The sequence below is a fragment of the Zosterops lateralis genome (genome assembly GCF_965231275.1).
Source record: "Zosterops lateralis genome assembly, chromosome: Z".
Classification (NCBI taxonomy): domain Eukaryota; kingdom Metazoa; phylum Chordata; class Aves; order Passeriformes; family Zosteropidae; genus Zosterops; species Zosterops lateralis.
Window position 1 is genome coordinate 44,994,225 of NC_139800.1, and position 25,237 is coordinate 45,019,461.

General features: G+C 40.1%; 1 protein-coding gene across 4 annotated transcripts in view; it reads left to right on the forward strand.

Moving 5' to 3' along the window:
* NRG1 (neuregulin 1) overlaps positions 1-25,237 on the forward strand; it is a gene marked incomplete at its 5' end in the record, with an annotated part of 177,648 nt that overhangs the window by 20,076 nt on the left and 132,335 nt on the right. For 3 of the 4 annotated variants that reach the window (XM_083883859.1, XM_083883860.1, XM_083883862.1), the window contains 2 exons: positions 11,502-11,679; positions 18,498-18,622. In XM_083883859.1, the coding sequence (XP_083739985.1) occupies positions 11,502-11,679; positions 18,498-18,622 (303 nt within the window). The remainder of the gene's footprint in view (positions 1-11,501; positions 11,680-18,497; positions 18,623-25,237) is intronic. The other variant, XM_083883861.1, reaches the window with a different exon arrangement.

Sequence of the window (25,237 nt, forward strand, 5' to 3'; positions counted from 1 at the left end):
CTGAGAATGAAACAAAATGGAGGCTAAGAAAGGGATGAGACATTGGTATGATTTGTCCTTTTATGCAAAAGTTTATGATCACATTGATGTCTTTCTACCCTGAATGCTGAATGTATGCATGAGTGTTAACACACAAAAGCATTGTCATTAAAGTCAGATTTCTTAATGCTATTGGAGCAGAGAAAGCGTTGCTTCTAGAAAGACCCGTTAGGACTAATTTAATCCAGAAGTTTATTGATTCAACTTAATTTATTAAGGAATTGATTTTAATGTGAGTTTAATCATAAATCAGCTTTAAATCAGTTTAAATGTGTTCACAGTGAGACTTTGCATTGGTTTAAATATAACTGATTTATATTTTAATTAGATTCCTGCAAATTTGGATATAGATAAGGTCTCTATTTATTCCCTTCAGTAAAACTGTAGCACACTTCTCCGTCTTCTGGGGTGAAAGTCTAGCTATAACGAATCAAAGACAAAGCATTTTATGTTCACAGGGCCTGAATTTTACCTTAGTTCTGTGCTGGACCTTCAGTTCTTATACAGTAAATAAAGCCCTGGATACTGGAAAATCGATACAGTCAATTTTCAGGGTGTGATTTTATCCCAAACTGTGACACACAAAAACCACCTGTAAGTTTTTAAAAAGTAGTGGGGGAAAGGAGTTTTACTTGATTTACCATGTCTTTATTCTTCTTTGCTGTCAGTCTGTTCAGAATTTATGTGGAATTTATTGTCCAACTCCTTTTTAGCAAAAATTTACTATATAAATGCTGTTCTGCTAATGGAGACTCTAGATTGGGGAATAAGGCTTGGTAAATTATATACATTGCTTACTACCCTTCATGTATTTGAGCTGGTTCACAAGGTTCACTGGTGGCTTTTACATAAGTAATGTCATTCTTCTACAGTAGAAGCTGTAATTCCTCCTTGACAGCAGCTACTGGTGGCCACTATCACAAGGGTTAGAGTGCTAAATAATTACTAACTGTTTGATGCATATTTTAGTCTTTTTCAAGTACTCATAGATTTTAAGGCCATTGAGAGATCTTGACAAAAGATTGACCTGGCAGCATGGGTCACATTGTTATAGACCAGAAGCTTCAGGCTGGACTTCATGGCCTGGAGATCTGTGTCACAGTTTTTCTGTATTTGTGTGAAGATTCTACTCCTGTATGGATCACTGCTTATCATTCAAACACATTTGCCAGTATGCAGTTCCAGCACTTACTGTTGATCTGGAATATACTTTAAAAGGGTATAAAATTTTCCCTATGTAATTTTTTAACTTGTGCCTGTAGTCCAAAACCATTTCAGAGGTGCATAATTTGTCTTGTCCCTTCTCCGGTGATTGCTGCACCATGGCATGTACCTGCATGCTTTACTTATCATGTGGTTACGGATTTTTTGGAGACTGGCCTTAAAAGGATGTCTAATCTTGTAGAATAGTTTATACAATAGAGAGATTTCCAATTATGTATTTTTGCAAGCTATTCCCAATTGCAAGTATTTAGCAGTATTTGTTAGAATTTTGTTTAAGTTCTCATTTGTCTGAAGATAGCATATGCATTTTCAAACAGTTGTGACATAAATGCTTCTTTTTTGCTGTTTCCATTTCTGATTTACCATTGGCAGACTATAAATGTGGAGTTCAAGTATGCTGGAAGTAAATTATATTGAAGAGTACATGATGAGATCTCTCTGCCTACTGTGCAAGTCCATAATGTTAAGTGCTGCCATGTTTAAATTTTTCTGGTGTTGGCTTGAGCTCATGGGTTTTTTTGCAATACCCAGGTGTATCCAGTTCCCTGGTTCCTGAAATGTGGCAAATGGCTTTCTGTCTCATTGGCTAGCACATTTACACTCCTCCTGGTAAAACAAACAAACAAACAAACAAAATGGCCCATAAAAGGAAGATTTTTCTGACAGACTCTTCCAAGTGATGGCCACTTCCTCAGTTTCAGTGACCTGGACTGGTTGTACTGTGTCCCTGAGGAAGAACCGGTCCTTTTGCTTTGGAATTGTCAGACCTTGTGATTTTTCCCTTAGTATGCAGGTACAAAAGCAGTCATATTTCAAATTGAGTTAGGAATGGAGGCACCACTAATATCTCCATTCCTTTTCTATGTGGTAGAGATCAAGGCAGACAGGCAGAGAACGTTGAGTTTTCAATTGTTATATAGCTGGGATGGGGCTGGCATGTCCTCTGCTCTGTTTGAGAACACCAGAAGAAAATTATTAGAAAACATTTGAGGTTGCAGTGGAAGAACTACTATTGCTTTCCAGTCTGCAATCTTTTAGTACACAGATGTTTTTGTAGGCCTACATCTTTCTACAGCCTGTGCTAAACACCCACACAAATCCTAGAAAGTATTGCTAGGAGAGCTGACCACAAAGAATTTAAATGAGAGGAGGGGAAGTAAAGTGCCGAATGAGGAGCCATGCCCACAGTGTTAAGTTTGACTTGTGCATAAGCAAATCAATGTCTTGAAAGTTTCAAAATTCTTCACACTGCTGTAAATATTTTATGCAGCCAGTAATGCAACAGCAACTTCTTCATTTTGATGTTCCAATTAATCTTGGTTTTTCTAAATTCATTTCTATTATTTTATTTTCTTTCTGTTTATGTCAACCAAGCCAGCAAACAGATTTCAGCTTAGGTTTTCCACCTTACCACCCCAAAATTTCAATATGGATGAGTGGTTCTTTACAGGGAGGAACAATAGCAGACAAATGAATTTCCTAAACTTTCAGTTGTGCCTTGAGATATCCAGACGTTTTCTCATCTAATTTGTGAAAAGCATTGGCCTCTATGTGAACTTTGTGAGAGGGAGATTGTTTGGGTCTTTGGGGAGTCACTTGTTTTGGGGAATTCCATTTTGGTTCTTTATGTATGTTAATTATTCATTCCAGTGGTTATATCCCTAAACTGAGATTACTCATGTGTCCTTACTGGTGTTGGCAGTGATAAGCTCTGTAAACCCACGCAGGGGAAGGTGACTAGTGGTGACCTACTGAGGTGTCCTGGGGTGACTTTATGATGCTTGTATTGTCTGTTGTGTTTATGCTGGATATTAAGTCCTACACCTTTAAGACTGATTCCAAGAGCAAAGCGGAGGGAAAAGAAGAAGTGCTGAGTTTGTTTTCAGAAACTGCACGTGCTCCTCCGCATCCTTCTCCTGGACTGTGTTGTCTATGGACACACAGCAAGACAGAGCTCTCCTTTGCTTTTTAATTAGTTTTTGCTACCCGAGGCAGAGAAGTTCCCTGGACTGTGGGTTTTTTTCTTTTTTTGGAACTGTTTAAACCAGTTCTGGACTGAAAAACCCAGGGAACACCCAGAGCTCACGCCTGCGGCCCACGGGGTCCCAGAATGGCATTTCCAGCACCAGAGAGACTGATAAGAGACTGGGAGAGCTGAGCTACCACCCACGGCAAGAACTTTCTCAATTTTGCCATCTCTCTTCAGAGCAGTGAGAGGTTTTATTGTTTAATATTATTCATTTTTTATGTTTGTGAATAAACAGGGGTTTTTCCACTTTTCTCTAAGGAAATGTTTCCTCAAACTGGTTGGGGGAGGGGCCACTTGAATTTGCTTTCTAGAGGGACCCTCCCAAAATTTGCCCTAAACCAAGACATGAGGTAACCTTCATTCCACATTCTGGGAATTGCCTTCTGACTGTCATTTCCATTGTATTTCACCTGTCATGGCACTTCCTACTCCCTGTGTTTCAGCATTATTTCATAAGACATCCTTGTGGACAGGAGGTCCTTCTGGTTTTCTTGTTCAACATGGAAAATTATTTTAATACTGGGAAAGCTTATGTGAATACTGTGACTATAACATTGTCTGACATTACATAAATTCTGCTTGGTGCAGAGCGTTTCTCCTCTACATATATGACTCAGCTCTCACTGGTGGAGTAGGGATAATGTGCCATACTCAATGAGGAATATCTCTGACCAGGAATGTAAAAATGCGCTGGAAGTGTTGCTGGATGTGTATTGTTATTCCTTCTCTTAAGACTTCCACAGCCTCAGGAGGAGGATTTTTAGACATGTGAAATCCTGCCATGGATAGATCTGCATTGGGAAATTTATTGGCTGGGGCATGGTACACTTCATCTGTGAAGCGGAACTGTTGCAGAATCAGAAAACGCTACAAAGCCAAGAAAACAGTGTAAACCAGAAGCAAAAATGGGCCTCTCTGACTAGGATCGGAAGAAAGCAATAACTCGTGTCCTTTGCGTGTGAGAATCCCAGCTTTGCTGGAGCATGTGAAGAGAAAGAGCATGGTGGAGACATGCTGAAAGGGTGGAGAAGCAACTGGAGGCAAGAGATAAAAACAGGAGTTACAAAATATAATACAGTTCATAGGATTTGAAAAGCTTGCAGGATTTGACACACAGCAGTCTCTGTGTTTTCTAATGATGTCAAAAGAAGAGTGGACCAGAGCATATGAAATGTTAGAGGTAGAGGAGGAGATGGCTGCAGCATTTTTGAGATCCTGGATTGAAAGGCTAAAGCTCTAAGGAAGCTATTTTAAAACATAAGTTCCATCAAAAAGAGAAAAAATAAAAGGAAGATGCCAAAGAACTAGATTTTCATCATTAATGGAGAGAAATAACCTCTGAATTTATACCATTTGTTTGTGTTTTTCTTCCCAACATGATATTAGGGCATACCAATGTAGCTACACAAATATCATAGCTGAGACCCAAAGTTTAAGTTTTCCATGCTTCGCAGTCCAGTGATCTGCTGAACCTTACAGCTCAGGCCAAAAAGCAAGGCTGAGACCCAGACAAGTTAACAGTGTAGTTGCAGCTTTTGCTTTTACATGGTTCTATCAGCTGCACTGCTCTCTGTTTCATAACTTACTGAATGGCTTTTTTCAAGAAAAAGTAGAAATTAGTGCTTAACATTCTTACATTGGAGAGCAAACAAGAGAAAGACATGTATGTATGATGTGGCAAACTGCACTCCCTTCCTTCATCTGACTTCAAGGCACATAACCGGAGTCAAACTTCTTTAAATCTGCAATCCTGAAATTCAGCTTCTAAATCAGAAGTGGCTTCATGTGAAAAAAAAATAAAATATATATATATATATAAATTACTGAGTACTTGCAAGTCCCCTTGAAGTCCATGGGATTTATCCTGCACAGTAGTTCTGTTCTTTGGGTTACTTTAATTTTAGTGTTCAAGTAAAGATTCTGGAATCTCCTTTTATACACTTTGGTATGTAAAATATGAACCTGCAGACTCTTTCAGCAGCTTTACAAACTGTTTTCCCTGAATCACTTTTTGGATATCAACTGAATTTGTTTTACACTGTCCCACATTTTCAGTCTGTATGATCAGGTTTTTGTATTGACAGTGTCTAACAGGATGATCAAAGCTTACAGGGATGCAGCCAGTTGGAGTCAGCTGAAGCACTGAGAATCAGAGGAGAGAGTATTTAATGTAATCAGGCAGTGTGTTCCCGCAGACGCAATCATCGGTAAATAAATTAAGTGTTGACCTTTAAAACATAATCCTTAGGTTAGACACTTGCTCACATCCAGCTTCTCTTGCAAAACCTACATTTTGCTTTGGACACAAGTTCCCTGTCTCTGAGGAGGTCCAAGTTCAGAAACTGATATCTTGAGTGTCTGCAGGAGAATGGACAGCCTGTCATTATCATGTTACACTGAATAAATGGGTGCTCTCAGGCTTTCCTCCTGGACACAATACTTCTAGACATGCTGTTTTGCCACTACCATCGTTTTTCACTCTATTGGAGATGTTTTTTGCTTGTCGAGTGGAAATGGGGGTGGGGGGCAGGAGTGAGCCCTGCTCCATGTGCGTAGTACTTCTTCCATTTGCCCATTTTCAGTGTCCTGTTGAAAATCCTGCCTTCTCAAGGTCATATTATGAATTGACCCATGGTATTCTCATTAGTGGGGTTTACTGGGTTTGTGAGAGAGAGAGAGCACAGAGAAGATTACTGCAAGCTCACAGAGCAGTTTCATGTCTAGGGGTAAATATCTATGCACACTGGCATGACACAGCATGCACTTGAAAGCATCTCATGCCAAATAAGTATTTTAGGTAGAGATCTGTGGGTTTGTTAATGCAGCATTTCTTTGATAGGCCCAAGTGAGACTTCAGTGCCCTCATACCTAAACGTGGTTATCAGATTAGCAGCTGGCTTTCTGATTGGCTTTTGAGAGTAATTACTCCAATTTATAGAGGCATTTGCTGCTCCCATGTTGTTCCAGTGTTTAAAGAGTGTGTCTGTAGTGCTATATCTCTCCAGTGCTCTATTTATTGGCTGCTGACTACGTTACTAGCCATTCCTTTGGTACTACCCTTTCTTTTGGCCTTTGTTATACCTAAAATTTCTGTGAAAATTTAATTTTAGCATCACTAGAATGAATGATATTCTGTGGTACTTGGTTTTATGCCAGGTTTGTCATTTTTCCTTTTGCTCTTCTGCACAGACACAAGTATTCAAATATCAAGACCCAGAGCTGAAATGTATCTGGCAGTATTTTCAAAAGAATTCAGAAATTCCCATTAAGTAGCTAAATTATTTGTTTGGTTTTTCAGTCCTTCAGTTCACGTTCATTTACTCTCGTATTTTGGAGAGCTGGGTTTTGGATTATCTCCTATCATTACCAACAGTGTTTTGTCATGTAGGTAATTGCACACAGAGTCAGCATGCTTGCAGGAAATAGTCAGATTTTGAAAAGTTTTCAGAATTCAGTTGCCTGAGAGAATAATAGGAGGATTAAAACCAAGAGAAGCAATGCAAATGTTGGTGGGTTTTAATTGGGGTTTTTTTTGTTTATTTGTGGAATTTTTTTTTATTGTTGTTTGGACTAGAGGTTTTTTTTTATTTGTTTGGTTAGGATTTTGGGCGCTTTGCAGGGAGGCTTTTTGTCTCAATGGGAGCAGTATACATTTTAAAGTGCAGATTATATGTTTAGAAAACCTGGTCTGCTGATGATGAGCCTGACATATGAGATTACAATCTCATATGCAAGGGGAGAAGACTTTTGGAAATAATATAATTTGTCCTGCATTACTTCCCTGCCTTGAGTATTATGCAGGAAAAAAAAATAATAAAAAAAAATTAAAAAAAAAATAAAAATAGGCAGTAAGTCTGAGACCAGGGCAATGAGTGTTATCCCTGTGGCTTCTATTACCCCTCACCAAGCTGTTGGTCACAATCTGAGCAAACTCTGCACATGGCAAGCATGCCTAATGCATTCCTGTGCTCAGGCTCTCAAAAGGCTTTGCGCCTTCCTAGGGAAAGAAAAGACAGGGAAATAAAAACAACTACTCATGGAATTTCAGCTGAGTGTGGTTGTGTGATAATATTTTGCAGGTTTCCTGTTTAATTTGTTCAATGTGTTGAGCTTCCAGGCAGATTAACTATACAATCAAGCACTGAAAGTGAGAGGATTGATGTTCTTTGCCAAACTCACAAGTCCTGGGAGAAGAAGTTATCTGCATTCATACATTATCAGTGAGTCTTTTGCAGAGAGAATATGGAAATTTGTGTTCCTTATCTGCAGTGATATTATGCAGGCCAGCAGACATAAGTTTCTGAAAAAAAATTGCTAACTGACAGCTATTCAAGCCATCTTAATAAGGAAAGATCTAACATCTTGCTTGCCTGTTAAACCCTTCCAACTGTGTGGGGCTTTTGCTGACACAATTGATCCACTGCTTTGTGTTCTCTCGCTGTTATCACTCTTGTTGCTTTCTTAGAAAGTCCGTCAAAGCAGGGGAGGTCCATGTGTCACAGAGAGACACCCTGACTGGGTAGTGTAAGAAGCCTTTTTGTATGTCTAAAATGGACTCTTAAATGTGAGGCACTACCCCATTTTGACACAAGGAATACAGATAAAGGAGATGCCCAACCATATCTTTCATTCAAGCAGCTCCTCCTTCAGGGTACTTCCACACTTAGTTTATGCTGTTTCTCTTCAGAGTTTGTCTGTTTTCTTTGCTCCCTGGCCCTTGTCATTCTGTGATGGATGGCACATCTAAGGGCTCTGCTGCTGCCATACCAGAGCTGCTCACAAAGGCACTGCCCAAATAGTGATCTATAGGGAATGCTGTGAGGCTCCTTTCCGTTTTCAGTTTGACTAAGTCCTTGTAACCCCGATGGCACTCCAACCTCCATCTACATGTAGGAAATGCAGAAAGTGTTTTGTTGCCCTTCCTGCCTCATTCCTGCCTGCCGTGGGCAGAAGCTTCGCTCGCAGCAGGAGCGGCCCTGCGTGACAGGCACAGCAAGGAGAGGTGGAAAGGAGCCAAGCTGGCAGGAGATGCTGAGGGGACAAAGGGGGAAGACGTGAAGGGGCAAGGGGAGGGCAGTATCAGGAGGAGCCATGTCTAGTTACCATTATAAGCATTTTTGTCTCTTCTAAAAGCATTTTTACCCTGCAGACAAGGTCCTGTCTTACCAGCACTGTAGAATTGGCACAGACTATGATGAAAGTCAGCTGCCTCTTGCAACAGTGGAAGCTGTAGCTGATCTTGACCCTAGTGTTCGATGCTGTAGTTTTATTAGTACAAGCTTTCTTGTATGCCTAGCAGGTCTGATTAACTTTTGCAAAACTGCAAGGAAACAAACATAGTGTAAATGAAAAGAATTTTTAAAACTCCCAAGAAACAATCTCTTTTATGTCATGTCTGTGAACAGCTTTTACTGTTTTCCCTGGAGAGCCTGCATGCTTGGACAGCGAGTTACTGTGAATTAGTGAGGGTCACTGCCATTGATTAAATCCTCTTTTATGTTTCCCGGTAACTCCTGAATTATGGCAAGAGTTGAGCATATTAATTTAACACTTTTTTTTTTTTCACTGACAGCTCTGATGGAGGAAAAAATCTGCAAGTCATTTTGAGCAGATAATACTGAATTAAAATAAAAATCAGGAACAAAATGGCATCTCTCTTTTATTCCCAGTTTCACATTGCTATGTTGAAAGAACAGTCAATAACTAGAGAACAGTCAATAACTAGTTGAAGTCCTTAACACATAAGTTTTCATCCTTGTAATTGTGGTTATGGTTTTATTTTATGCAAGATACAGACTAGGACTATAACAAGTGAAATATGGTAAAATAAGGAATATTGCCTTTCTATTTCAAACCTCTGAAGCTCCTTTTCTTACATAGTGACAAAAGACTATAACTTTAATAACAGAATGAAATAATTAGCACAAGCCTCAGTAGCAGGGCTCTTGCTTGATGCTAATTTTTTTTGTTGGAATTTTTCAATATTATTATTTTAAAAAACTAAAAATTTATATTCAGACAATATTTACCAGTGTTCTTATATAAATGTGTATACATATATAAATTTGTATTTAAATATGTATATGAATATGTATATAAATGTGTATATATACATGTATGTACAAATATAAGAATTTATGTGTATATATAGGTATGTACAAATATAAATGTGTGTGTATTTAAACATATTGGTTTCAGGGTGGTGTGTGGGCACTTGTTTTTCTGAAATCAAAAGCTGTTCTCATAGCATTTTGAGAACACACTGAAATTTCCAAAATTATCCAGGACAGTGGGAGAAAATGGAAACCAACATATGAGAAGATATTTTCTCATCATGAAATGCTGGGCCTTTACCTGATCCATCCCAGTGCCACCCTGCCAGTTGTGCCTACCCTGTGTGTACAACATCTGTGGATGCCATCCCCAGAGAAATCTCCCTCTCAGACATTTTGCTGATGTCTAGAACACTTCCTGTCAGAAGCTTGTTGTCCACACCAGCAGAAATGCGGGGAAAAAGTTGTCACCTTCCTGTTAATCAGAAGTTTGAGTTTTTATTAAGGAAGGCTATTTTGTCTATTTTCTGTCTTCTGCTAGTGTCACAGCAGGCTTACCCTCCTTTGATGTCTCACTGGAGAGCACGTTTTCTCAGACACCACTGTTCATGCTGCTCTGAACTCAGATTACAGAAAATTAAAGGTTTTCCTGGACTCTACTGGGGTGAGAAAGGCTACCTTACATGTGAGACAGGCCACACTGCTGCCTTCAACAGTCACCCACTTATTGGACATTGTGCATGTCAGTTCTTTATTTAGGCTTCTAAAAATTATGGTTATGATGGTGCTGCTTGTTTTCTGTCGTATTGGAATAATAATTAAGGGCAACTGATGTCAGCAAGCCTCCACAAACACACAAGGAGCAGATACCAAAACATAATCAAGACTGTCTGGTTTGTTAGGACGTTTTCTTGCTCAGGACTCTGTTGGACACCTTTTGGTGTCTCTTTGAGTGCTCCTGCACATTGTAGAGAATCATTTGACCATGGTGGCCATTTGTGTCCTTGGACAATATTAACAGCTGTTCAAGAAGCAAAATGCCCTGCAGCTAGAGGCACTGCACAGACATAGTGACTCCCTGGAGGCTCAGGTGAGGCACAGCTGAGTGAGGATGGATTTACAGGCTATCACCCATCAGCAGACCAGCTGCAGTACCCCATATAAGCCCTCCTCAGCTGCCTGGTAAAGGTGTTATCTTAATCCTCAGGGGAAGCAAGGTCAAGTATAGGTGTTTTACCTATATACTGGAGCACAGTAGTGGCTGGTTTACAGCTGAAGCACAGGGTCAAATGAAGGGTAGCATCTCACAGGGTGGCTGCATCTTCTTGTGAAGCTTGTACTCAAAGGCCAGTATTCATGTGGAATATTAGAGGTCTATAACTTAGAAAGCCTGAAATGATTGGAGGTTTACCCATACAAGAAACGTTATTGCTACGACACAGTAGAAATTGAGATGCCTCAGCTGGAACCCAACAGTGTGTTGGCTGAGCCTTTTCAATGCAGTGTCCCCTTCTGAGTCCAAAATACTCTTAATTGATATTGATTTTGTTGATGGACTTCCAAGCCTGTTGTCTTTTGCCTCAGGGAAAGGATATGGCCAAACTGAGGTTTGAGGTAGGTGTATAATGTGGCTTATAATGTTTGGCTGGAGCAAAAGCCTTTCCCTGAGATGAGGGAGGCTGTAGAGCTTATATTTATGCTTTTAACTCCCTTTCAGATCAGTTGCACCTTTGGGTAGCCCATGACTCATAGAAATTGAAATAGTAAAGCAGCAGGATACCCTCCCTTTTTTGCCTTTCTGTGTTACCCATCAGAGGTGCCTGCCACAGTGTGCTGTCTTGTGCCTAGGTGCACACAATCAAATAATGTTGTTAGTCCTCCATGCTGTATTCAAAACCAGCTCTTTGGTTCTCGCTGTGGCTTGCAAGGTGTGATACAGTTGTAGGAGAGCTCCAGAGCATCAAAGTAGGCTGTCATTAAATGGGCCCTTATGCTTTAAGGACAATACAGATCCTTGTTTTCCAGGGGTTTTTGCAGAAGCTTTGTCAGACTGCTTGGGGTTTCACTCTCCATGGCTTGCCTAGCTCAACTTGAGTAAATTATATCTTCCCTTTTGAGGATAGCCTAATTACCATCACATTCTTTTATTTCTTTAGCAGTGCCCCTCAAATTGAAGGAAATGAAAAACCAAGAGGCTGCTGTGGGTCAGAAGCTGGTGCTCAGGTGTGAAACCACTTCAGAGTATCCTGCGCTCAGATTCAAATGGTTGAAGAATGGGAAAGAAATAACCAAAAAAAACAGACCGGAAAATATCAAGATCCCAAAAAAACAAAAGTAAGTACAATGTAGCATGTTCCAAGTGGGGTGGGAGGACTGGGAAGTGATGGTCACCAGAACGCAAGCATTGAGGTTGTTAAATGCAGTAACACAAAGCTGAAAGCTATGTTTTACAGAGGAAGAAAATCTAAGAAAATAGAAACCAATATTATTGTTTCTAAAAATACGAATTAAGTGTGACTGTGGTATAAATATTTCATAATTAGTTTTCCCTTTTTAATTTCTATTTGTTTTCTGATAGCCAAAGGCTATGCTTTTAACCAGTAAACCTTGGAGATAGGCAATTTTTAAACTCCTAAGAAGAATAGAGGTACCTTTTGTTTATTGTCTAAAACCAAAGAACACTTAAAATCATCAAAGGATTGCAGATTTTGAAATATTTTAGAGATTTTCTTTTCCAGCAGTTTAGTCCTTAAGAAGGGCTGAATGCTGTCCTCATTAGCTCTGAATGTTGTATGCAAGCATGCAGTAGTCCTTTATCAGAGTCATTCCTGCACTTGCAGAACAAGGCACTGGTGTAGCAGATGCCAGATGAACAGCAAAGCGTGCAAATCCTGTCCTCCTGGTCTGGTGGTAAGAGCCCCCCTACATGTGACTGGTGCCCAATGCCAGAAGATAGACTGGTGCCTTGTTTCTGCAGGGGAAAACTACACAATGCTTTTACTGTATTGAGACAGGAGAAGGCTTTTGCTGTTTTGTCTCTCCCTTGTTTAGATTAAAAAATCTTAATTGTCACAGGCTTGAAAATCTGTTTGAACGGAGTCTTTCATGTCGCACTTCTGCTCTCAGTAGGCAGGGCAGCTCTCTGGTGCACCATGCCATGCTTTTCCTTCCTTCAAGACACAGAAGATTTGGAATGCGCTCTGCAAAAGTCTTTTCTTTTCCAAGGTGTTCAGTGCCCCCAAACCTTGTGTCAGGGCTCACCTCACTAGATGAAACAAGCCATAAACAAATAGACATTTGAATTTTTAGAGTTATTCAGGTTAAAATTGAGAAATCCTGCCCTCCTTGGTAGTTTCTTGTACCCCAGACTGGGGCACAAGGTGAAACATGGAGGTGGACAGATCAGCATCACCACAGCCCCCAGGCCCCAGTCACACAGATGTCAAGAAGGAACCTGTAATGTCTCCTTCCAGCATTTGCAAAATGGAGCTGTTCCAGGTGGCAGATAGCCTGGCAAATTGTCTGGACTCATTTGCAGAGCCATATGTCTCTGTCAGAGTTGTATTTTCAATCTATTCTGTAAAGAAAATGTTCAGATCAGAGCCTAGCCCTTAGCTTTCCCAGCAACACAGTGCTGCCTGTGAGGGGCATATCAGTATTTTCTCCACTTGCATTTTGGCTGATGCCGATTGACCAAACTCACTGGGGCTAGGATTTCACCTTCTGGGGCTGAACATCACCAGTTCAGCATTAAATCAAAGAAATGCCTTTTCCCAGCTTATTTCTTAGGTGTTTTTTGCCCCCAAAAAGCTTTGAGGAGCTGTCAGAAGGAAAACTGATCGTTATTGATTTGATATTGATGCATGTGGAGTATGTGAGACTCTTTTTCACACTGATGTGCCAAGAAGTGTTTAAACTTCCCCAAAAGATACCTAATGAAAAAGACTGAAATTGTGCTTTTTTTATTTGGAAAATAGAAATACAAAGTCATCTTCACTCATCATAACTGGACAGGGTGCAGGCTTTGACCTGTATTTCACACATTTGTGCTTCCCCAGTCACAACAATACCACACGCTGTTGGAATTTCTCTCTTGTGTTGTAGAAATGTCAGTGTGGAATGGAAAAGTGCTTCCAGTTAGAGACGTGAAAGTCACTTGATGTAGAGTACAAAAAAGGAAAAGGCAAGGGATGTCTGCTGATATCCTAAGGATATTCTTTGCCTTCTTACTCTGACATTTTAGTTTAGGAATGCGTCATTGCTTTACCATTTCTTCTTTTGCTAATTATGTGTGCATCTGGGACTGAATTGAAATGAACAGTTTGAGAAAATAGATTTTATTTTGATAAAATGGGATAGACCCTTGTAGAGCTAAAGGAGAATAGGGGAAAATGCAGTGTAAATGAAAAAGACATGCACATTTCAGTAAGCAAAGCTGTGTTAAAAAGATCCCATTGCAAATTAGAAGGGCATCAGAGATCAAGGAGTTTTTCCCCCATTTATTTTCTTGGTGGTTATTTTTCATGATAGCACACTGATAAGTGTTTGTCATATTCATATGCTTCTGTATTGTTACACAAGCAGTTTAGTGTAAAATTTTTTGCTATTACCAAGTGTGAGAAACATCAACTACAAAGGTTAGAGTAGTTGATAAGCTGTCTGGGATTAATGTTTGTTTTAAAGTTCAAATGGCTACATAAAAAGTAGGCTATGTTTCTGAAGAACCATTAGCATGCAGAATGCCACAGTCTTACTGACATCTTCAATCGAAACACTTGAAAATAGCACTTTCTAACATATTTACAAAAAGCTCACAAAGTTTATAGCAGTATCCAGTGGGCACTGATTTCCATCAATGTAGTATTTTGCAAGATATCACCCTTCTTTTGGTGTGATGGCAGGATAAAATGTGTTTGTTGTTGGAATAAAAATAAAGATTTCTTTTGTTTGGCTATATTGTCAGAGCTAAAGCTAAATAGCTTTAGGCTTTTTAACAAACTGCAAAATATCTGGCAGTATGATGAAGTCTCTATCTCAGAAATTGAAAATGAAGACCTTGACTTTACATCTGAAGTAGGCAAGGAAAAGATAGTACATCAACTTGCTGGTTTGGGGCACCTTGGCCAGTGTGAATAGTTCTGGATAAAAGGATTTGCCAAAGTGGAGCACATGCTGACTTTTTTTAGTGTTTTAAGAGTTTAGAAGACCCTAAGCTTCCTTAAAGCTTAGCCTTCCAAAGACTGCTTTGTATGTCAAATGGTTTCACTCCTCTAAGCTCCCTAGGATAGTTTCAGGATGGCTGATTCAGAGAGTGCAGAGCCTCAACATGTGATGGCCCCACCTGGACTACTCTGGGGGCCTCACTGCAAGAAAGACATGGACCTGTTGAAGTGAGTCCAGAGAAGAGCAGCTGAGCACAGGGCTGGAGCACCTCTCCTATGGAGACAGGCTGTGGGAGTGGGGACTGTTTACCCTGGAGAAGAAGAGGCTTTGGGAAGACCTTATAGTACCTTTCACTGCCTAAAAGGGGCTGCAATGAGGCTGGGGAAGGACTTTTTATGGGGATGTGGAGTGACATGATAAGGGGGAATCTCCTTGACTGAAGAAGGGTGGTTTTAGGTTAGGTATTAGGAAGACATTTTTTACTGTGAGTGTAGGAAGACACTGAAAGGTTTTGCATCAAAAGGTTTTTGGATTCCCAGTTCTTGGAAGTGTTCAAGGCCAGGCAGGATGGGGCATTCTGAGTAACCTGATCCAGTGAAAATTGTCCCTGTCCATGGAAAGTGGGTTGGAACTATATAATCTTTAAGGATCCTTCCAACCCAAACTACTCTTGTTTTTATACTTCTATGACATTATGGCAAGTGAATGACACTAAATGGCTATATTCCTTCACATTACACTGAAGAGTCGAGAGAAAATTAATGACTTTAAATTATAATGAAGCGCATTAAAAGCGCTCACTTTTACCTCAAATTTGTCAGAGCATGCAGTCAGTGAGTTTCTGCTGATGATTGCTGATGATTGGTGAGGCCGTGATTGGTTGATATGTGTGTCCACGCTCTAAGCTATTTCTTCATGACAGTAGACATTCAGAAAAAATCAGGTCCCAGACAAGAGCTTTTCACTCACCTACTAGCTAACTTTCCCATGGCTGTCCTCTGTTACGATAGCATTTAATTTTCCTTCTCTGATTTCAAATGCAGGTGAGACGTGTACATTATTGGTTTGGGCAGTGTGCCGTACAAGTCAGGTGCTCTTCATTACATGGAGGGACTCCCTTATCAGGGCTGGGGTTTTTTTGTGGCAGACAAGATGTTTGCTACTTCTAGATGATGGGTTTGGGTGCAGTAGAGCACAAGGAAACTTTGTGCGTAAGTGCCCTGTACCTTGAGCTTCATCCAAGCTTATCCTGGATTTTTGCCTGAAGACAAGTAATTCTGGATGACAGATGGAGGCTTGAAGCAAAATTAATTCAAGCAACTAGATAAGGTTGGAGGATAACTAGATAAGGGCTGGAGCTGCATTCTGCAGATGTGTTTCTTTCCCCTCCATGTATGACTACAAGCTCAGTAGCGTCCTAGTGTCAATGAGCTAAAGATTCAGCAGAAGGAAATCTTACAGGGAGTGACTTTTTTTTTTTTTTTTTTTTTTAAGTAGCATGGCATCGTTTGACAAAAGGACAAGCCTTTGACAACAAAATCCCTTATCAGCAGCTTTAAGTCAGTACTGTTGGAGTACTGCATTGCTAGGAAACTGCTTCATTTACAGCCATTAATGAGTCATCTTCTGCTCTGATGTTTTGAATTCTGTCCCAATACCTCTCAATGATGTTTTTAAGGCTATAAATATTCATATTATTTCTCCTATTCTCAGAGACAAAACTCTTCACAGGGTTTTTCTAAAACCAAGAGTAAATATGGCTTGTTAGATTTGGATTTGTAAAAAATATTGATGCTTCACCTATTTTAATATAAAAATAAATTAATAAACGGAAGACACAATTCCTTTTCTTTTCCTGTATGTATCAAGTAAAACAAAAACAATAAAAATAAATGTGCAGGGCAAAGAGTTTCTTCACAAAGCCAAGGAGGCCACAAAAGTAGTTTGCATCAGTGTTACTTAACGTATGGAGAAGACTGCAGCAAGTATACAATGGATGTCTGCACTAAAGTGATGTAGCTGCAGCTGTGCTCCCTTCCATTTCACTGGGTTACAGGGAATTCTTAAAAACACTGAGCCTGTTTACATTTCCTTTGGAAGCTTCCTAATGTTATGATTTGCTCGCCATCTAGACAAGTGTCTGCAAGTATGGCTGAGAGATAACCTGTTGCAATATAGGAAATATCACATGTCTACACAAGCTGTTAGGTGGTGTAAAACACCGCACAATGTTCTGGTCAGGCCCTCAACAGACTGTTGTGAAGGCGGATGGCTGGCAGGCAAATAAAAAGCAGGCCACTTTTACTGTATAAGCAGAGCTGTTAGGTGCAAAAGTTTTGCACAAAGATACAGTTGCACTCAACTTTTGGATGTTTCTTTCGGTGCCTTTGTCACTTTTTTTCTCACATATTCATGGTTGCCTGAGCTAGGGTCTATTCTTGTATCCATCTCAAGTGCAGCCCAGTTAATTAATTCAGCACTGGGAACTGGCCTCCTAAATTTCCTGAGAAGGAAGCCCAAATACTCAGTTATTCATTTCTTTACCATTTGAGAAAACCTGAGTAAATTGCTAATCCTAGCTTGGCTGCTCCTCCCTCTTGCAGGCCCAGTGGCTTTGAGAAAGCAGTCCTCTTTCAGGATATGGGGGGAAACTCTTCTGATGCAGGTTTCTGGCAGAGAGAGGTCCATCCAGCACACTGTTTTTGTTCCATGAGGGCTGACTCCCCAGCAGCAGGAGCTTCATATAGATGGCAGGAAGGCTGAGCTGCCAATAGGCAGATGTTTGGATAGCAGACAGTAGATGGGATAGTGTCCTGCGATGGAAGTAGGGCTGGCTCACAAGGATGCGTCATGAAAAATGACATTGAACATTTTGTTTGCTTCAGAAGCACACACTGCTGCAACAGTCCTGCTCATGGTCTGAATCAAGCTCTGCTCAGTGATTTGCAGGAGGGGTAACCAGTTGTGATTTCTGCATGGAGAGTTAGGAGACATGGCAGTGCTGAACCGAAACAATTCCCCAGATATTTTTTAGCTCAGCAGTCAGGGTGGTGAATAGGAGCTTTTAGAGTGAGAAACTGCTGCCTCCTGGGGATCACCCCTTCAGGTTAGGGGCGGGTGTGCAGCTTTGGGAAGCCAGTGTTCATGCACTCTGAGTGACTATTCTGTATATCAGGTTTTATGACAGGCAGAAACTTCCCCAGACCTCTTCTTTTAAACAGTAACTGAGAACAGCAGTAATGTGTGCATTTCCCCCAAGCTAGCCATTTTCTGCAGTGTAGATAATGGGATTATTGCCATCCTGTGAGTTGGGGACCCCATGAATGACACCGGAACATGTTCCTACAAAATTAATGGGTAGGCAAGAGTTCTGCATTTGAAAATCTAATCTTAAAACCTTGGAGACTGATTAAATTACATCTCTGAGCCAGGAACAAAATGTAGCTTCATGCAAATTCTCCTCCTGCCCTTGTTTTTTTTTGCTAACACTGGAGAATGATTTACTGTTGGGGCTTCAGAGGCTGTTAAAGAGTGTGATGTGTTCTAATCTCATAATTGTTTAGTCAGATGTTAGGAACTACAGTACTTAGCCAGAATTCTACTACTGGTAATATGAACCTGTAGGGAAAGGTAATCTATTTTAATATTACACCTATCTTGGTGGCATCTGGACAGCCCACAATTTGACTGAGAGAGGGTGGTTGTTGGATGGTTGTTTTCCAGATTTCCTTTAAGAGCAAAGACTTCTCTCATACAGAAAAGCATAAGCAAGTATCTTCATTTGTGTTCATGAATATGCCTGTTTTGCAGCAGCCTGTAAGAGTTTTTTTCTATTCTCCTCCCTTCTTTCAGGCCTGGGTAGTGTTGATCTGTCTGTAAGAATGGAAGACAAGACACTATGTTGAAAGGGGTGGGGAAAAAATGCTTTAGTTGATGCAGTGACTGTTACTCCAGTACAGGATGTTCATATGTTTTTTCTGATTTCACAGGAAATACTCTGAGCTTCACATTTACAGAGCTACGTTGGCCGATGCTGGGGAATATGTATGCAGAGTGAGCAGCAAGCTAGGAAATGACAGTACTAAAGCCAGTGTTATCATCACAGACACCAATGGTAAGGCTTGACTCATTATTTTACTGTCACATTCAGAAAGACCACATATTAAAACTGCCAGCAGGACAAAGGGCTTAGGAGCTTGGCAAGTGAAATGGAAGTGGAAGCACTGAAATCTATTAGGTGTACTAAGAAAAGTGGTCAAGCCTGACTTGTCTGTTATGTAGCTGAGATGCTCAGATTTGCCTTACAGACAAATGGGATGTCTCCTACAGGACAGATCAGCATTATCTGTGTAACATCAAGTCTAAGACACAGACTAAATAGTCAAGACCAGAAAAAGATGAAAGGACTATTATTCTAATTCTTGTTATACGCAGTGGGGGAGGTTGCATTTAACCTAAAAATGTCGTAGGATGAACTGCTAAACCAGCACTTCTCACTTTAAGTACTATTTGTATTGCTCCGATTGCCACCAATTTTACTTTCACATATATTGATAGGCATTTCTTTTGATTTCTAAAATAATAAACACAATGGCATGAATGTATCTGAAGTCAAATTATTCAAAGGCTTGAATGTGATTCAGATACTTTGATTCCGGTGTTGTGATTTAAGGTTATTTTCTTTCTTCATGAGGAGTAGAGCTTCTCATGAAAGAGATAGCATTCAGACTTAGTCAAAAGATTTATAGCTATTGTAGATTGCTGTTTTTGCAGGGTTCATTTCATTTACCGGGAGTTCCATTTGCTTCTGATGAAATTTTGTGTTTCCACTACACATAAATGTATTGCAGTACTGTTTCTCCTTTGGAAAGGCAGTGGAGGCAGATGTTTAGCTGTAATCTTGGTTTTCAAGTATGGCTTTGACTAATTCAGTTCCCATATTTCAAACTCCAGTGTCCAGCCAGTTGTGGAGTATGAAACAAACATGTCCTCATTAGCAAACAAAGCTGAAGTTCTCTGAGTATCTTAGAAGAGTTAAAGATGTTATAGCAATGTGAATTTTTCAGGCATGCTTTTCTGTTCCACATTTCTGTGCTCTTAAGTGGGAGATAGGCATTTACATAAACAGAAAACCAAATGTAAACCTTTTCCAGTGGGATTTGTCTTTGTCTATCTGCTGTTTTGTAATCACACAGCAATTGATTGACTGTATTCACTTTGTGTATTTGCTGTTCTATTTCATCAACTAAAGAACCTCAAGTGCTAGAATTTCATTCTAGCTGTATGGTATTATAATCATAAGCAGATGTCAGGAGACTTGACATAAAAAGATCAAGTGTTATTTACTGGAATGTAACTAAGAGGAAAAACGGGTAGGTGTTTCCGTGTAGTTTTGTAGAGTCTCTTGTTTTCCATAAATACAAATTTTGGTTGCTCATCAGCTGCTTACGTGGAAAGCTTCTATACTGTTTCCATAACTCAACTGTAGTCATTGTGCCTGGGCAGTGATACAAATAAATGCAAAAAAAAAAAGAAAATCTTGATAATTTTCTATTACTTTCTCAGACAAGGAATGGTGTCATGGGAGTGCATGCAGTACCTCATTCCTGTGCGAAATGACATGGATTTTTTTCAACTTCCTTTTGGGCTATGCTGAATGACTGCAAAATACTCCTGCTGCAAGGGGGAAGGAGCTTGGTCTCAGTAGAAAGTATTTGTGGCAAGCCCTATTATGTGCATCCATAACATATATGTTAAAATCTATCAAATTTTTGTTGTGAAGTGTAAGTTGTTTAAAACACAGTCATGCATGCAAACACTGAGCAAATTGGAAGCCAGTCTAAACCTGCCAGCTGTCTCTTGTCCATAAAGATCTGAACTGGAAACTCAATGGTATCTGAAGTGGAACATCTCAATGATATTTGATAATCTAGACTCAGACATGGCAGCATTCATTGGTCAAATAAATCAATCATGCATGTTTGATTGCTGCACATACATCTGAATTCCCTCTGCTTACTGTTCCTTATAAATTACCAATAAAATTGTTCATAATTTTCCTGCTGATGGTGGAATTTTCCACCTGGATTTGAGAAACAGCATGGGCAATATCTGGTGACTTAAGAGCAATAGATCCCTACGGCCTCAAAGGGCAACATCTGCCTTGCAAACAGGGATAGACTCCCAGCACGGGTGACCTCCTCACCCCTGCTTTCCCCATATTCCCTGACCTCTTCCCCTTGCTAGCTTAATGACAGATTTGGGATCCAAACTCGGCAATGAGCCCTGAAGGGCAGTCATTACTAGGGTCCTGTGTAGCTGGGAGGTCCTGCAATATTCATAAGAAAGAAAAAGTTTTAAATTTAAAGAAAAAACCAAAGCAACAAACAAAAATACAGCATATTTAACTTTTACTTGTTATTACCTGTTAATGGGCTTTTGAGGAAGCCCTTGAGGTCCAGTGTAGCCCAGGAGTCCCTGCAGTAAACTAAAGCATGGCTATCTGAGAAGGCTCCATCTTTCAAAGTGAGGAGATTGCTTTCTTCCACCTCCAGCAGATAGGGTTACAGTGAGGTAAAGAAAAATGCACCAGAGGGCCTCAGTTTCTTATGGTGATACTGGTCTGCTCTGCCATGTGAACCATAACTTAAATTATGACCTTTAATTTAGTGACCCTGGTCATATTAATTATGTGTGTCCTTATCTGCAAACTAGATCTTCCTTTCCCTTTGTGCTGGTTCCTTTAAGAGTGACGGTAGACCAGTTCCCCATTTCTGGGAATGGAGGTATTTTTATTTCCACTGTAAGAGTAGTGTTTTTCAGTATCTAAAAAAAATCTGGGTTTAAATTCCCTAGAATTTTGTCAAACTAGGACTATTATAGTTGAAATTTTCTTTACTGGTGTACGCTACAAAAGAGAACCCCAGGGCCAGACCAAAGGTCTGTATATCATGGTGCCTTTTCTCTAACCTCAACTACCAATGGACATTAGGAAAAAACATATGAAGAGCAAGGCAAATGTGTTGCGGTTTTCCCCCCAAGAGTACAAAAATCCATACATTTACCACCAAGGTTGCTGATTGCAATTCTCTGCTTCAAACATAGAAAAACTAGTATTGCTCAATAAAAAATAGAACAGCTGTAAAATATTTTTGTTCTTTTCAGTGAGAAAAGACCTTAATTTTTTCCTGATCTCCTTCCCCAAAGTGGTAAACTTTTCTGTCTAAAACAGTAATACTCAATACAATAGTAACTCCTGTCCTTCTTATTGTTATTATAAATGTTGTAACTTAAAACTGTCAAATTTGCTTTTGTGCAAGTTTTTGATTACAGATAAACATGAACACATCGCCTACACAAACTGTATTAACCTGCACAGACTTTTAAATTTTCCCAGTTATACTGAAAGAAATATAAATGTTTGCTGTGCTGTGTGTGGATTAAAAATGTAACAAATGTAAAAATATAAAAATAGCTAAAGAAACACAATTTTTACCAATCTTAATAGCAAGTGATAGGAACTATTCAGTTCTCTCTTAAATTTATGAGTGTAACTTGCCCACAGGATATGAGCTGCCTTCTTATTTTCATTCACTCATATTTCATATATGTGTGCTCCCCTAAGAAAGATTGTAATTGAGGTCAGAATAGAGGCATGAAGTTCTCCTGGTGTTGTATAAATAGTACACAAGTTTGCTAATGCAATAGTAACTGCTTTTTTGTGCATCCTAATTTGTTACTTTACCCAGGCAAAAATCTTGTGGTGAATTTTTCAGGGATTTTCTCATCAGCATAAGACCTTACTATGCTTAATAAATGGCACTGACAGAATACTTCCCAGCACAGCTAAAGCTTTCAACTTGCTCACAAAACCCTATATTTAGACAACTAGTTAAGTGATATCTTTTTGATAAAGAGTCAAGCATGCTCTATCTGCATGTGGTGCCAGTCTTTTCCATTAAAACCTGTTGGCCTGATTCTTTTGCCTCTCTGAGGATGTTTTCTGTGCCTGGCATGTTTCAGGGTGCAAAAGGGTGGATTAATGCAGAGATATTTCAAAAACCAGAAGTCTGCAATGCTCGTTCAGCTGGGTTGTGTGCCAGGTGTTGGGTGAGTGCTATTCCTTGATGTCTGTGGAAAGTAAGTTGATGTAGTTTGACTCATCAGTGTGGGTAGCTGAGACAATTTGGTGTACAGGAAGTACTCAGGTGATCTATTAATGTATCTCAATTGTAGGCAGAGGTGAGCCTTGATAAATTCATTAGCTACATGGTGGCCTGTGCAGGCTTTTGCTTTTGCATCCAGAGGACTTGCAGTAGTAGTAACAGCTTCAAGTTGCAAGTAATCAATAAGAACCTGATACTCATAATTCATTCAATTTTAATTTGCTCCTCCTCTTCTGAAGACAGACAGTAGCTTAGCTTCAAGAAGATCAGGCATCAGAAGATCAGAAATAAGTAAATAAAAACATCTTATATCTAGTACCCATAGAGCATGTAACAAACTATAAAATACTTCAAGTGCAAAAGAAGTCCCTTCTTCTGTCCAAGACTTGATTAAAATAGGAGATCAGGGTACCTCTTCTCTCTAGAATAATTGCAGGCAACCTGGGGCATAGTTTGTTTTGAACTGGCTGGCATAATGATTCAGATTCTCACCTGGAGCAAATCAGCATGCTTAGACCAATGTCACTGATTTGGTCTTAGAAAGAAATGTGGCCATCACTCAATTTGGTACTGCAACTCCCCTAGGAGTACTCTTGAACTTTTCCTTGTAATTTGACATACTTGGATTAAGGGCAATGTTCTTTTAATATGACTCAGGTCAGTAGTTTCTTGGAGGAAAAAGGGGAAAAGTATGGTACTTTTAAGAAACTAAAAGTTAGTTTAGCCACTGGATCACCCTTTGTGTTTGACCGTGTTTGCCTGCATACCTCTGACGCCCCAGGCTAGGGCCTTACCAATCTTCTACACAATTACTCTCCACTCTGCCATCTATAGATCGAGTGACAGAGATGAAGAAAGTGCTCCTCTTTCCTCAAGGTGTATATCAATTTGTGTAATTTGTATAATTTTGTATAATTCAGATGATATCACCCTAATAACACAAACAAATCAAAAGGATTAAAATTTACATCACTGCCAGAAAGTACAGCTCAGGATGACAAAAAGCTTGTTTGCAGATCTAACTACCTATGGTGTTATGGTGTCTGAACCCTCCTTAGAATCCAGGTTGGTTTCCCTGTCAGGGTTCTCAGAGCGACCACCTGCAAAGCCTGAGCTGAAACCTGAGATAAACCACATCCCTTCAGCTTGCTCAAACAGGCTTTTTTGCATTAGGCCTCTGACAAACTAGCGAGGTGAAAAAGAAGCTGTGAGGGCATGCACAGAACTGTTCACAACAGCAGCTGTAAGGTTCTTAAGTACTTTGTTATCCCAGAGAAAAGGTTTTGGCTGAGGAGGTGAAGGACCTCCTGCCTCGGAGCCATACAACAGAGATCGTTGCCCATGCAACAAGGAGTGGTCTCCTCTCAGCAGCCCAGACAAAGTTCCCTATCTGGAAGGACGGATCAACACATCAAGGCCAGCAAGGTGATGAAGTTGCTGGGGGTGCTTTGTGAGTTGAAGGAGCTCTTCCTATTATGTCAGACTAAACAGCAGAAGATACTGCTGGCCCAAGTACTAAGGAAATTGGACAGAGAAGCTGCAGAGACCTGTTCTTTAAAACATCCCCAAACAAGGATCTCTCATGGATCCTTCAGTATTTTACATAAATATGCCCCTGCACAAATATGCTCAGTTTCAGAAAACAGGACTTCACCAAGACGTAGTATTCCTAGAAGTTTGAGAACGTAGTACTGGTTGTAACCTCTGAGGTAGCTGTTCCTCATGGGAACTTGGATATGATGATAAAGACAGGGCTGCAGGCTCCCATCTCCATAGCCTAGCAGACTGCAACAGCAAAAGTATTATGATTGAAAAATGGTTCCAGCTCTTTCACCTCAGGCAAGTACTGATAGCCTGATATGAGAAGCCTCTTTTTTGTTTGCTTCTTGTGTTCAGATAGCTTGTGTGCTAGCCTTCCCAGGCACTGTAAAATGCCTTGCTTATAGTTGTGGTGTATTGTGTGCGCAAAGCAATACACACAAATGTTGTGTCTTCCAAACCTTAGCATCCACTGTTAATGTTGCTAACATGAATGTTACTAGTGAGGCTTGATAAAGTGTGACTTTTGCCACATGTTTTCCAAATGTATTTCTCAGCACATTTCAGGTGTAGGAGGCTCTGGCTGTATTTTCCACTGGCAGGGAAGCTTCCCGTCGGCGTTTGTACTAACACAGCTGGGCTGGGGAAGTGCCAGTAAGAAATGCTCCATCAAGCTCAGCACAGGCACTAAATGGAACATGGTTTCTTTAATGGTGAAAGAGAAGTTTGCTCCAGTTGTGCCACATGCTGAGCTATGCTGCTGTCGGACCTGTTCCATCTCCTGACGTGACTAAGAAAAGTTAATTGCTCATACAGCCCAGCTGCACAATAGAGAAACTGCTGTTATACCCAAAAAATAGTCCTGAAAGATGCTTGGCTACAGGCCACTATGTTCCAAGACCTAATGCAAAGATTTTGACCTTAAAAATTTTACTTACGATACACATTTTCATGCCATGCATCACTGGCTGCCAAGGAAATGCTGCATAACATGTTCTCTCCCATTAGTGTGATGAAACTGGGCT